Source organism: Oncorhynchus keta, chromosome 14 (assembly GCF_023373465.1).
Source record: "Oncorhynchus keta strain PuntledgeMale-10-30-2019 chromosome 14, Oket_V2, whole genome shotgun sequence".
NCBI lineage: Eukaryota > Metazoa > Chordata > Actinopteri > Salmoniformes > Salmonidae > Oncorhynchus > Oncorhynchus keta.
The window spans coordinates 38,312-53,500 of record NC_068434.1 but is presented as its reverse complement, the minus strand read 5'-3'; the positions used below and the strand labels follow the sequence as shown (position 1 = coordinate 53,500).

The following is a 15,189-nucleotide window of genomic DNA, read 5'->3' as shown; positions in this document are numbered from 1 at the left end:
GGTCTTTGTAGTGTTTCATGTCAGGTCTTTGTAGTGTTTCATGTCAGGTCTTTGTAGTGTTTCATGTCAGGTCTTTGTAGTGTTTTGTCAGGTCTTTGTAGTGTTTTGTCAGGTCTTTGTAGTGTTTCATGTCAGGTCTTTGTAGTGTTTTGTCAGGTCTTTGTAGTGTTTCATGTCAGGTCTTTGTAGTGTTTCATGTCAGGTCTTTGTAGTGTTTCATGTCAGGTCTTTGTAGTGTTTCATGTCAGGTCTTTGTAGTGTTTCATGTCAGGTCTTTGTAGTGTTTCATGTCAGGTCTTTGTAGTGTTTCATGTCAGGTCTTTGTAGTGTTTCATGTCAGGTCTTTGTAGTGTTTCATGTCAGGTCTTTGTAGTGTTTCATGTCAGGTCTTTGTAGTGTTTTGTCAGGTCTTTGTAGTGTTTCATGTCAGGTCTTTGTAGTGTTTTGTCAGGTCTTTGCAGTGTTTTGTCAGGTCTTTGCAGTGTTTCATGTCAGGTCTTTGCAGTGTTTTGTCAGGTCTTTGTAGTGTTTCATGTCAGGTCTTTGCAGTGTTTTGTCAGGTCTTTGTAGTGTTTCATGTCAGGTCTTTGCAGTGTTTTGTCAGGTCTTTGTAGTGTTTCATGTCAGGTCTTTGCAGTGTTTTGTCAGGTCTTTGTAGTGTTTCATGTCAGGTCTTTGCAGTGTTTTGTCAGGTCTTTGTAGTGTTTCATGTCAGGTCTTTGCAGTGTTTTGTCAGGTCTTTGTAGTGTTTCATGTCAGGTCTTTGCAGTGTTTTGTCAGGTCTTTGTAATGTTTCATGTCAGGTCTTTGCAGTGTTTTGTCAGGTCTTTGTAGTGTTTCATGTCAGGTCTTTGCAGTGGTCTTTGTCAGGTCTTTGTTTTGTCATCTTTGCAGTGGTCTTTGTCAGGTCTTTGTAGTGTTTTGTCAGGTCTTTGTAGTTCTTTGTCAGGTCTTTGTAGTTTTTGTAGCGGTTTTTGTTAGGTCTTTGTCAGATCTTTGCAGAGGTCTTTGTCAGGTCTTTGTAGTGTTTTGTCAGGTCTTTGTAGTTCTTTGTCAGGTCTTTGTAGTTTTTTGTAGCGGTTTTTGTCAGGTCTTTGTCAGGTCTTTGCAGTGGTCTTTGTCAGGTCTTTGTAGTGTTTTGTCAGGTCTTTGTAGTTCTTTGTCAGGTCTTTGTAGTTCTTTGTCAGGTCTTTGTAGTTTTTTGTCAGGTCTTGTAGTGGCCTTATCAGTGGTGTGTTATACAGTAGCTAGTCTAAATATTTAGAAAAAAACATTGAATGTGTGTGAAAGCACAGTATGTGCTGTCATCTGTACTGTCTAATACTGCTCTGATCTGTCACCTGTACTGTCTAATACTGCTCTGATCTGTCATCTGTACTGTCTAATACTGCTCTGCTCTGTCATCTGTACTGTCTAATACTGCTCTGATCTGTCATCTGTACTGTCTAATTCTGCTCTGATCTGTCATCTATACTGTCTAATACTGCTCTGATCTGTCATCTGTACTGTCTAATACTGCTCTGATCTGTCATCTGTACTGTCTAATACTGCTCTGATCTGTCATCTGTACTGTCTAATGCTGCTCTGATCTGTCATCTGTACTGTCTAATACTGCTCTGATCTGTCATCTGTACTGTCTAATGCTGCTCTGATCTGTCATCTGTACTGTCTAATACTGCTCTGATCTGTCATCTGTACTGTCTAATACTGCTCTGATCTGTCATCTGTACTGTCTAATACTGCTCTGATCTGTCATCTGTACTGTCTAATACTGCTCTGATCTGTCATCTGTACTGTCTAATGCTGCTCTGATCTGTCATCTGTACTGTCTAATTCTGCTCTGATCTGTCATCTGTACTGTCTAATTCTGCTCTGATCTGTCATCTGTACTGTCTAATACTGCTCTGATCTGTCATCTGTACTGTCTAATACTGCTCTGATCTGTCATCTGTACTGTCTAATACTGCTCTGATCTGTCATCTGTACTGTCTAATACTGCTCTGATCTGTCATCTGTACTGTCTAATGCTGCTCTGATCTGTCATCTGTACTGTCTAATACTGCTCTGATCTGTCATCTGTACTGTCTAATACTGCTCTGATCTGTCATCTGTACTGTCTAATTCTGCTCTGATCTGTCATCTGTACTGTCTAATTCTGCTCTGATCTGTCATCTGTACTGTCTAATACTGCTCTGATCTGTCATCTGTACTGTCTAATACTGCTCTGATCTGTCATCTGTACTGTCTAATAATGCTCTGATCTGTCATCTGTACTGTCTAATACTGCTCTGATCTGTCATCTGTACTGTCTAATGCTGCTCTGCTCTGTCATCTGTACTGTCTCATACTGCTCTGATCTGTCATCTGTACTGCCTAATGCTGCTCTGATCTGTCATCTGTACTGTCTCATACTGCTCTGATCTGTCATCTATACTGTCTGGTTGTAGAAAAGGATAATCATTGAAGGGTTAGGGCCAAGAGGAAGGGGAAGGAAGCAAATTGGGACTGTTTTCATCTAGTCACTGACACACACACACACACACACACACACACACACACACACACACACACACACACACACACACACACACACACACACACACACACACACACACACACACACACACACACACACACACACACACACACACACACACACAGTGTTTGCCAGTCATCAACTCTAGCAGCACGGTAAAGGGCAGGATGAGTTAGTGGAAAGGTCAAGGTAAAGGTCCTGCTGCATTCTCCTCTAATCCTTTTTCTCTCTCCCTTCTCCTCTTCCTCCTCTCCATTTCATTCTCTCCTCTTCTCTCTCTCCTCTCCTTCCTCCTCTCCTCTTCCTCCTCTCCTCTCCTCTTCCTTCTCTCCTCTCCCTCTTCCTCTCTCCTCTCCTCTCCCCTTCCTCCTCTCTTTCTTTCTCTCCTCTCCTCTTATTTCATTCTCTCCTCTACTCTTCCTCCTCTCCTCTCCTCTTCCTCCTCTCCTCTTCTTTCTCTCCTCTCCTCTTATTTTTCTCCTCTCCTCTTCATCCTCTCCTCTTCCTCCTCTCCTCTCTTCTTCCTTCTCTCCTCTCCTTTCTCTCCTCTCCTTTTCTCCTCTCCTCTTCCTCCTCTCCTCTTCTCTCTTCTTCCTTCTATCCTCTCCTTTCTCTCCTCTCCTTTCTCTCCTCTCCTCTTCATTCTCTTCTCTCCTATCCTCTTCCTCCTCTCCTCTTCTCTCCTCTCCTCTTCCTCTCTCCTCTCTTCTTCCTTCTCCTCTTCTCTCCTCTCCTTTCTATCCTCTCCTTTCTCTCCTCTCTTCTCTCTTCATTCTCTTCTCTCCTATCCTCTTCCTCCTCTCCTCTTCTCTCCTCTCCTCTTCTCTAATATTCTCCCCTTCATTCTCTCCTCTTCTTTCCTCTCCTCTTCCTCCTCTCCTCTCCTCTTCCTCCTATCCTCTCCTCTTCCTCCTCTCCTCTCTTCTTCCTTCTCTCCTCTCCTTTCTCTCCTCTCCTTTCTCTCCTCTCCTTTCTCTCCTCTCCTCTTCATTCTCTTCTCTCCTCTCCTCTTCCTCCTCTCCTCTTCCTCCTCTCTCCTTCTCTCCTCTTCATTCTCTTCTCTCCTCTTCCTCCTCTCCTCTTCCTCCTCTCTCCTTCTCTCCTCTCCTCTCCTCTTCATTCTCTTCTCTCCTCTCCTCTTCCTCCTCTCCCCTTCTCTCTCTCCTCTTCCTCCTCTCCCCTTCTCTTCTCTCCTCTCCTCTTCCTCCTCTCCTCTTCTCTCCTCTTCCTCCTCTCCCCTTCTCTTCTCTCCTCTTCATTCTCTCCCCTTCTCTCCTCTCTTCTTCCTTCTCTCCTCTCCTTTCTCTCCTCTCCTCTCCCCTTCTCTCCTCTTCTCTCCTCTCTCCATTCCTTTTTATCCTGTACTCACCTCTAAGAAGAGGGGTAGTTGGGCTCTTACAAAATCAGACTTGTAAACTAACATTAACTCTCTCTCTCTCTCTCTCTCTCTCTCTCTCTCTCTCTCTCTCGCTCTCGCTCTCGCTCTCGCTCTGGCTCTCTCTCTCTCTCTCTCTCTCGCTCTCTCTCTCGCTCTCTCTCTCTCTCTCGCTCTCTCTCTCTCTCTTGCTCTCTCTCTCTCTCTCTCTCTCTCTCTCTCTCTCTCTCTCTCTCTCTCTCTCTCTCTCTCTCTCTCTCTCTCTCTCTCTCTCTCTCTCTCTCTCTCTCTCTCTCAGAGTCCGTCTGTGTCCCCCTCCTCCAGTTTCCGAGCAGTAGAGAAGCACAGGAGTTCAGGTGACTCCTCAGACAGCAAGAAACAGAAAATGTCTGAAAAGGAGCTGAGCGCCACACGTTACGTGAGTTTGAGGCGAATTTCAACCCAACACCCAGAGGATGTTTATTTCAAACGCACTGAGCTAACACAGCTCATTCAACTAACCAAATTCTTGCCGATTAATCGATTACGTCAGTCAGGCTTGTCAGTGCCAGGATGTTCTGATGACGCCCTGGTATAGGGTATATAACTATGGTAAATTGTTGAGGAGGACCAATATGTTGTTGTGTTCGTCTCGGGACAATAAATTCGTATTATATTGTATCTGTTTCAGGACAGCGACGGGGAGAAGAGTGATGACAGCCTGGTGGTGGATGTCTCTAATGAGGTTATATTCTCTCTTTGTCGTATATAAATACTGAACAAACAAACAATGAATGCAACAATTTCAAAGGTTTTACTGAGTTACAGTTCATATGAGGAAATCAGTCAATTGAAATCAATCCATTAGGCCCTAATCTATGGATTTCACATGACTGGGAATACAGATATGCATCTGTTGGTCACAGATACCTTTAAAAAAAAAGGTAGTGGCGTGGATCAGAAAACCAGTCAGTATCTGGTGTGATCACCATTTGTCTCATGCAGCGTGACACATCTCCTTCACATAGAGTTGATCAGGCTGTTGATTGTGGCTTGTTGGAATGTTGTCCCACTCCTCTTCAATGACTTTGAGATGTAGCTGGATATTGGCGGAAACTGGAACACGCTGCCGTACACGTAGATCCAGAGCATCCCAAACATGCTCAATGGGTGTCATGTCTGGTGAGTATGCAGGAAGAACTGGGACACGTTGCCGTACACGTAGATCCAGAGCATCCCAAACATGCTCAATGGGTGACATGTCTGGTGAGTATACAGGAAGAACTGGGACACGTTACCGTACACGTAGATCCAGAGCATCCCAAACATGCTCAATGGGTGACATGTCTGGTGAGTATACAGGACACGGAGGAACGGTGACATTTTCAGCTTCCAGGAATTGTATACAGATCCTTGCGACACAGGGCCGTGCATTATCATGCTGAAACATGAGGTGATGGCAGCGGATGAATGGCACATCAATGGGCCTCAGGATCTTGTGACAGTATCTCTCTGCATTCAAATTGCCATTGATAAAATGCAATTGGTGTTCGTTGTCAGTAGCTTATGCCTGTCCGTACTGTAACCCCACCATGGGGAACTCTGTTCACAACGTTGACATCAGCAAACTGCTCAACCACACGAAGCCATACACGCTGTCTGCCATCTGCCTGGTACAGTTGAAACCAAGATTCATCCGTAAAGATCACACTTCTCCAGCATGCCAGTGGCCATCGTGCTGAAGCATTTGCCCACTGATGTCGGTTACGACGTCAAACTGCAGTCAGGTCAAGACCCTGGTGAGGGTGATGACCACACAGATGAGCTTCCCAGAGATGGGTTCTGACAGTTTGTGCAGAAATTCTTTGGTTGTGCAAACATACAGTTTCATCAGCTGTCCGGGTGGCTGGTCTCAAAGGATCCCACAGGTGAAGAAACCAGATGTGGAGGTCCTGGACTGGACTGGCTACACGTGGTTTGCGTTTGTGAGGCCAGTTGGACGTACTGCCAAATTAATAAATTATGTTGGAGGCGGCTTATGGTAGAGAAATGAACATGCAATTCTCTGGCAACAGCTCTGGTGGACATTCCTGTAGTCTGCATGCCAATTGCACGCTCCCTCAAAAATGCAGACATCTGTGGCATTGTGTTGTGACAAAACTGCACATTTTACAGTGGCCTTTTATTGACCCCAGCACAAGGTGCACCTGTGTAATGGTCATGCTGTTTAATCAGCTTCTTGATATACCACACCTGTCAGTTGAACCAATTATCTTAACCAATTGGTGAATAACATTTGAGATAAATCAGCTTTTAGTGAGTACAGAACAATATTTATTTTTTATTTTAGTTCAGGAAACATGGAACCAACACTTTACCAATACATAGAAATGTAACTCAACCAAACTATTTCCTCTTTCGCTGTTATCTTAGGATCCTGCCTCTCCTAGAGGAAGCCCCACTCACTCCCCTCGTGAGAACCGATTGGATAAGAGCCGTCTGCTGAAGAAGGAAGTCCCTCCCCTCAGCCCCGCCTCTATGGCCTCATCCAGTAGTACGCCCTCCAACAAGTCCAAAGACCTCATCATGGTCTGACGTCTCATGGCTTTTTTCCCCTTTAATCTAAATTTACAACATATTTCTACCTTTACCCCAAGTCTGGAAAATGTGGATTTTCTCATCTCTCATATACCAGAGTTCAGTGCTTAAAAATTGTATTGTTATGAGTGGATTATGAGCCTTTTTTATGTCCAGAATGAGAAGTCCAGCACCCTGACCCCCACCCCCAGCAGCACCTCGACCCCCGGTCTGAGAGGGAAAATGTCAGGACTAGAGGGTGAGACACACTAATGACTTTAAACACGTGTTTAGAATCTTTACATTTCATTGAACCGTCCTTTAACCTTTGTAACCAGGCAGGTCAGTTGAACCTTTAACCTTTTTAACCAGGCAGGTCAGTTGAACCTTTAACCTTTTTAACCTAGCAGGTCAGTTGAACCTTTAACCTTTTTAACCAGGCAGGTCAGTTGAACCTTTAACCTTTGTAACCAGGCAGGTCAGTTGAACCTTTAACCTTTTTAACCAGGCAGGTCAGTTGAACCTTTAACCTTTGTAACCAGGCAGGTCAGTTGAACCTTTAACCTTTGTAACCAGGCAGGTCAGGTGATTCTTATTCAGCAGAGATCTAATAAACGTAACAGAAAAATCCCGAAATCGAAATTTGTCAGTCTAAGAGATATCTGCTTTTCCATTCTCCTACGTCAGCTTTTCACATTTGTGGTGGAAGGTGGCAGAGCTACAGCAGTTTGGGTCTTATCACAAAACGTCTGTTCCGTCTGAACAGTTTGGGAGACTCACGATGGTGTTGGGCATTACGACCCTCACAACTTCGGTCTGTTGCGCCCAAACAGTTTGTTACACTAATATGACCCCACCATTGAATTCTCTATGACACCCACAATACTTATTTAGGTGTACACTGAGTGTACAAAACTCCCTTTGACCTCAGAACAGCCTCATTTTTTAGGCATGCATTCTACTAGGGTTGAATATTTACAAAAAAGTTGCCTACCCTAGAATAAATCACATTTTTCCCAGGTAATATTTCCAACCAAAACCGTAAGAGTCATTGAAAAGCATTATAAAGCATATAAATGGACCTATATCTGGATTTGATTAGAGCTTTGAGAGAACATTCAAGCCCGATGCTTCCTGTGCCTGATGATACACATTTTATTTAAATAAATATACAATCCCAATCCCCAAAAAGCTCAAATGTGCCGTTATGATATAGTCTACTGCACCTTTTTACACGACAGAAAAGCATGAAATCCAATAAATGTAGCTAGCTACATAGATTTTTTTTAGCTTTTACTTACTTAGCTAGCATCGACTGCAGCTAGCTAGTTTAGCCTACTCAAACACCTGGCTCAAACAGAGAGGGATGCTATGTTAGTTAGCTGGCTATGGCTATCCAACAGAGAGGGACGGTATGTTAGCTAACTGGCTAAGGCTATCCAACTAAGAGGGATGATATGTTAGCTAGCAGGCTAAGGCTATCCAACAGAGAGGGATGCTATGTTAGCTAACTGGCTAAGGCTATCCAACAGAGAGGGATGCTATGTTAGCTAGCAGGCTAAGGCTATCCAACAGAGAGGGATATAATAATAATAATATAATATATAATAATATATAGGGATGCTATGTTAGCTAGCTGGCTAAGGCTATCCAACAGAGGGGGATGCTATGTTAGCTAACTGGCTAAGGCTATCCAACAGAGAGGGATGCTATGTTAGCTAGCAGGCTAAGGCTATCCAACAGAGAGGGATATAATAATAATAATATAATATATAATAATATATAGGGATGCTATGTTAGCTAGCTGGCTAAGGCTATCCAACAGAGGGGGATGCTATGTTAGCTAACTGGCTAAGGCTATCCAACAGAGAGGGATGCTATGTTAGCTAGCTGGCTATGGCTATCCAACACTGGATCTCTTCCAAGTCAAAGTAAACTTTTGGTTTTATTAATTTATTGCCACCGTGGCCCGGCGGTGTACCTGCTAAACTGCTTGCTGACTGTATTCTGTACTGCTTGATTGTAGATGATTTCCTAACTATGTTGACTATGACTTTAGCTATATGGTGACAATGATATAGGCTGTGTGTAGCGTTATGAAGGTCTGTCTTGAAGGTTTTTTCACCTGGTCACAGAAAGTCCACACGCGAAGAGATAAGGTGATAGGAGGAGAACATGTAGATGTGAGAAGGAATTATACGACGAGCAAAATGATCATGCTGTTTGTATGTGGCTGCTATGAAACTGACCTGTGTTTGCGATGGTGATTACCGGTGTATTCATTCAGCCGATTCTGTTGAAAAACGTTTCTTGAACGGAAATAAGCAGAATGAAACAGGGATAAACGTAGCTGCATTTGTCCAATAGAGACTCTCATTTCCAACTGTTGGACTAATGATTAAAACCTAGATTAGACAGATGCAGGCAAGAGTGTGCAAGGAGGTATTGAATGTGTCACACTGTCTGTCACCTTGATTCGTCTAATTGTTCTCTTGACCCGTGTGCACCTACGTTTTACACTTTCATTCATAGGTTGTAGTAACCTCACGATGGGTACAGGGAACATTCTGGTATCATGTAGGAAGGAGCCTAAACCTATCACTGTTACATTGAACTGGGTGAATATGAATGACAGTAACCTAAACCTATTGATGTTACATTGAACTGGGTGAATGGAATATGAATGACAGTAACCTAAACCTATTGATGTTACATTGAACTGGGTGAATGGAATATGAATGACAGTAACCTAAACCTATTGATGTTACATTGAACTGGGTGAATGGAATATGAATGACAGTAACCTAAACCTATTGATGTTACATTGAACTGGGTGAATGTGAATGACAGTAACCTAAACCTATTGATGTTACATTGAACTACTGGGTGAATGGAATATGAATGACAGTCATCCAATATAATGTAATAGAAATGAGTCTGTGTTTATCAAAATAAAGTCGTCCTCCCTGATCTTAAAGAGCACCGACCTCCACTGCTTCATCTAAACTGTTGAGCGTGGATTTAACCAGTCTCCGTTGCAGTTCTACACATTGAAACCGTGGCACCTAACCATACTCCCCCTTCATCTACACTGATTGGAGTGGATTTAACCTGTCCCTCCCTTCCTACACTTTGGAACCTGTCTCCTCCCCTTCATCTACACTGATTGAAGTGGATTTAACCTGTCTCCTCCCCTTCATCTACACTGATTGAAGTGGATTTAACCTGTCTCCTCCCCTTCATCTACACTGATTGAAGTGGATTTAACCTGTCTCCTCCCTTCATCTACACTGATTGAAGTGGATTTAACCTGTCTCCTCCCCTTCATCTACACTGATTGGAGTGGATTTAACCTGTCTCCTCCCCTTCATCTACACTGATTGAAGTGGATTTAACCTGTCTCCTCCCCTTCATCTACACTGATTGAAGTGGATTTAACCTGTCTCCTCCCCTTCATCTACACTGATTGAAGTGGATTTAACCAGTCTCCTCCCTTTATCTACACTGATTGAAGTGGATTTAACCTGTCTCCTCCCCTTCATCTACACTGATTGAAGTGGATTTAACCTGTCTCCTCCCCTTCATCTACACTGATTGAAGTGGATTTAACCTGTCTCCTCCCCTTCATCTACACTGATTGAAGTGGATTTAACCTGTCTCCTCCCCTTCATCTACACTGATTGAAGTGGATTTAACCTGTCTCCTCCCCTTCATCTACACTGATTGAAGTGGATTTAACCTGTCTCCTCCCCTTCATCTACACTGATTGAAGTGGATTTAACCTGTCTCCTCCCCTTCATCTACACTGATTGAAGTGGATTTAACCTGTCTCCTCCCCTTCATCTACACTGATTGGAGTGGATTTAACCTGTCTCCTCCCCTTCATCTACACTGATTGAAGTGGATTTAACCTGTCTCCTCCCCTTCATCTACACTGATTGAAGTGGATTTAACCTGTCTCCTCCCCTTCATCTACACTGATTGAAGTGGATTTAACCTGTCTCCTCCCCTTCATCTACACTGATTGAAGTGGATTTAACCTGTCTCCTCCTCCCACTTCATCTACACTGATTGAAGTGGATTTAACCTGTCTCCTCCCCTTCATCTACACTGATTGAAGTGGATTTAACCTGTCTCCTCCCCTTCATCTACACTGATTGAAGTGGATTTAACCTGTCTCCTCCCTTCATCTCACTGATTGAAGTGGATTTAACCTGTCTCCTCCCCTTCAAAGACACTGATTGAAGTGGATTTAACCTTCTCCTGGTTCCATTTATCTATACTATTATATATAATTTGGCATATTTTATCTGTTGGATCCTCCTTCATCTTTCATACTTTTTTGACTACATGTTTTGTATGAATGTTATTTTCCCCTTCATCTACATGTTTCATCAAATTGATTTTATTTTTTTATACCTGTCAAAAAATACTCCCCTTTATCTACACTGATTGAAGTGGATTTAACCTGAACTCCTCCCCTTCATCTACACTGATTGAAGTGGATTTAACTCTTAGTCTCCTCCCTTCATCTACACTGATTGAAGTGGATTTAAATTAGTAGAACTTAGTCTCCTCCCCTTCATCTACACTGATTGAAGTGGATTTAACCTGTCTCCTCCCCTTCATCTACACTGATTGAAGTGGATTTAACCTGTCTCCTCCCCTTCATCTACACTGATTGAAGTGGATTTAACCTGTCTCCTCCCCTTCATCTCCTCAATAAGGGATCATAGCTTTCACCTGGATTCACCTGGTTAGTCTATGTCATAGAAAGAGCAGGTGTTCCTAATGTTTTGTCCACTCAATGTATATTGAAGAACTTTAGTGCCCCAAAAAAGTGGTTCCATTTATTATATATATATTATATATAATTTCCTGAGCATATTTTATCTGTTGGATAGGATAGACACTATATTTCATTTTTCATACATTTTTTGACTACCTGTTTTGTATGAATGTTATTTTTCGCATTTCTATGGGCCAAATTCAATGTTTCATCAAAATGATTTTAAATATATTTTTTATACTTAAAGGGGTCAAAAAATACTAAATTAAATAGCTAAATTATCCTAATTAGCAATTCCAGGTGTTAGCTTAGTAGAACCCAGGCTCTTAGACTTTAGGGGGTTGAGTTGTAGTTTAGTAGAACCCAGGCTGTTAGATCTTAGGGGGTTGAGTTGTAGTTTAGTAGAACCCAGGCCTTTAGATATTAGGGGGTTGATTTGTAGCTTAGTAGAAAACAGGCTGTTAGATCTTAGGGGGTTGATTTGTAGCTTAGTAGAACCCAGACCTTTAGATGTTAGGGGGTTGATTTGTAGCTCAGTAGAACCCAGGCCTTTAGATCTTAGGGGGTTGAGTTTGTAGCTTAGTAGAACCCAGGCCTTTAGATCTTAGGGGGTTGATTTGTAGCTTAGTAGAACCCAGGCCTTTAGATCTTAGGGGTTGATTTGTAGCTTAGTAGAACCCAGGCCTTTAGATCTTAGGGGTTGATTTGTAGCTTAGTAGAACCTAGGCTGTTAGATCTTTAGGGGTTGATTTGTAGCTTAGTAGAACCCAGGCCTTTAGATCTTAGGGGGTTGAGTTGTAGCTCAGTAGAACCCAGGCCTTTAGATCTTAGGGGGTTGAGTTGTAGTTTAGTAGAACCCAGGCTGTTAGATCTTAGGGGGTTGAGTTGTAGTTTAGTAGAACCCAGGCCTTTAGATATTAGGGGGTTGATTTGTAGCTTAGTAGAAAACAGGCTGTTAGATCTTAGGGGGTTGATTTGTAGCTTAGTAGAACCCAGACCTTTAGATGTTAGGGGGTTGATTTGTAGCTCAGTAGAACCCAGGCCTTTAGATCTTAGGGGGTTGAGTTGTAGTTTAGTAGAACCCAGGCTGTTAGATCTTAGGGGGTTGAGTTGTAGTTTAGTAGAACCCAGGCTGTTAGATCTTAGGGGGTTGATTTGTAGCTTAGTAGAACCCAGGCCTTTAGATCTTAGGGGGTTGAGTTGTAGTTTAGTAGAACCTAGGCTGTTAGATCTTAGGGGGTTGATTTGTAGCTTAGTAGAACCCAGGCCTTTAGATCTTAGGGGGTTGAGTTGTAGCTCAGTAGAACCCAGGCCTTTAGATCTTAGGGGGTTGAGTTGTAGTTTAGTAGAACCCAGGCCTTTAGATCTTAGGGGGTTGAGTTGTAGTTTAGTAGAACCCAGGCTGTTAGATCTTAGGGGGTTGATTTGTAGCTTAGTAGAACCCAGGCTGTTAGATCTTAGGGGGTTGATTTGTAGCTTAGTAGAACCCAGGCCTTTAGATCTTAGGGGGTTGAGTTGTAGTTTAGTAGAACCCAGGCTGTTAGATCTTAGGGGGTTGACTTATGTTGTTTGTTCCAGGCCCTGGTCTGCGTCCCCTGGCGTTGCCGTGTCCTTACCCGGGTGCGTTTGGCATGGTGCCCCACCCAAGCCTCAACGGGCTGAACGGCGACCTGGGCGGAGCCAGCGCCTACTCCTCCCTACACAACCTGTCTCCTCAGATGAGTGCAGCTGCTGCAGTCGCGGCCTACGGACGATCACAAGTGGTACGCTATTCTCCCATCTCAACTCACAACAAATCACATGTCCACCATCTTATTAGTGTCACTCAATCTTCTTTCTTTGACACAAATTATAAAGTGGTTGGACAATCTTTGAGCGATATCAAAATCAAATCACATGTTATTTATCACAGGTGGAGACTAACAGTGAAATGTTCCCAGAATCTCTACGTTAACCAAGGGGTTTTCAAATGTCACATCCGTAGGGTAGAGAGAGGAAGAAGGGGGGAAGAGGTATTTATGACTGTCATAAACCTACCCCCAGGCCAACGTCATGACACAGGCATGGTTGACAGGGTTGGTTCCTGCAGGTGGCTGGCTACGCAGGCATGGTTGACAGGGTTGGTTCCTGCAGGTGGCTGGCTACGCAGGCATGGTTGACAGGGTTGGTTCCTGCAGGTGGCTGGCTACGCAGGCATGGTTGACAGGGTTGGTTCCTGCAGGTGGCTGGCTACACAGGCATGGTTGACAGGGTTGGTTCCTGCAGGTGGCTGGCTACACAGGCATGGTTGACAGGGTTGGTTCCAGGTGGCTGGCTACACAGGCAGGTGACAGGGTTGGTTCCTGCAGGTGGCTGGCTACGCAGGCATGGTTGACAGGGTTGGTTCCTGCAGGTGGCTGGCTACGCAGGCATGGTTGACAGGGTTGGTTCCTGCAGGTGGCTGGCTACGCAGGCATGGTTGACAGGGTTGGTTCCTGCAGGTGGCTGGCTACACAGGCATGGTTGACAGGGTTGGTTCCTGCAGGTGGCTGGCTACGCAGGCATGGTTGACAGGGTTGGTTCCTGCAGGTGGCTGGCTACGCAGGCATGGTTGACAGGGTTGGTTCCTGCAGGTGGCTGGCTGTTATCTTGCGGGCTCAGCAATGTCTCCTATCTTAACTTCCAGAACATATTCTAGGCGTTGTGCCAATTGGTCTGAGGAGGTCACAGTCACCATCACGAACAAGGATAGTGAGAGAAGATGCACACTGTGTACAATTCAAGGCTATGTCTTCAGACAATAACATTTTCCCTCACATTACGTTCCCCAGCAAGAAAACAAAATGTCGCTCAAACAGAAGGGGAACGAACAAAGAGTCCCTGACACCAACCAGAACCAAACAGGTGGGGTTTTAGGAGGGGTTCTGAAGGACACTCATGGGGGCGCCCACTGAAAGATACTCATGGGGGTGCCCACTGAAAGACACTCATGGGGGTGCCCACTGAAGGACACTCATGGGGGTGCCCACTGAAAGACACTGAAAGACACTCATGGGGGTGCCCACTGAAAGACACTGAAAGACACTCATGGGGGTGCCCACTGAAAGACACTGAAAGACACTCATGGGGGTGCCCACTGAAAGACACTCATGGGGGTGCCCACTGAAAGACACTCATGGGGGTGCCCACTGAAATACACTCATGGGGGTGCCCACTGAAAGACACTCATGGGGGTGCCCACTGAAAGACACTCATGGGGGTGCCCACTGAAGGACACATCTATCAATACAACTAAACGTGTTCACCCTCCACATCTCTCCAGACAACTAAAGGTGTTCACCCTCCACATCTCTCCAGACAACTAAAGGTGTTGACCCTCCACATCTATCAATACAACTAAAGGTGTTGACCCTCCACATCTAGCAATACAACTAAACGTGTTGACCCTCCACATCTCTCCAGACAACTAAACGTGTTCACCCTCCACATCTCTCCAGACAACTAAAGGTGTTCACCCTCCACATCTCTCCAGACAACTAAAGGTGTTCACCCTCCACATCTATCAATACAACTAAAGGTGTTCACCCTCCACATCTCTCCAGACAACTAAAGGTGTTGACCCTCCACATCTATCAATACAACTAAAGGTGTTGACCCTCCACATCTCTCCAGACAACTAAACGTGTTCACCCTCCACATCTATCAATACAACTAAAGGTGTTCACCCTCCACATCTCTCCAGACAACTAAACGTGTTCACCCTCCACATCTCTCCAGACAACTAAAGGTGTTGACCCTCCACATCTATCAATACAACTAAAGGTGTTCACCCTCCACATCTCTCCAGACAACTAAACTTGTTCACCCTCCACATCTCTCCAGACAACTAAAGGTGTGTCCACATCTATCAATACAACTAAAGGTGTTGACCCTCCACATCTCTCCAGACAACTA

General features: G+C 44.2%; 1 protein-coding gene across 1 annotated transcript in view; it reads left to right on the top strand.

Annotated features, from left to right (window-relative positions):
- The first annotated feature begins 4,296 nt into the window (after nucleotides 1-4,296).
- The window catches only part of LOC127907376 (transducin-like enhancer protein 4), a 33,107-nt gene continuing 22,214 nt past the window's right edge, over nucleotides 4,297-15,189 (top strand). The window contains exons 1-5 of the mRNA XM_052462626.1: nucleotides 4,297-4,329; nucleotides 4,582-4,635; nucleotides 6,324-6,479; nucleotides 6,645-6,726; nucleotides 12,835-13,019. Coding sequence (XP_052318586.1) covers nucleotides 4,297-4,329; nucleotides 4,582-4,635; nucleotides 6,324-6,479; nucleotides 6,645-6,726; nucleotides 12,835-13,019 — 510 coding nt within the window. The remainder of the gene's footprint in view (nucleotides 4,330-4,581; nucleotides 4,636-6,323; nucleotides 6,480-6,644; nucleotides 6,727-12,834; nucleotides 13,020-15,189) is intronic.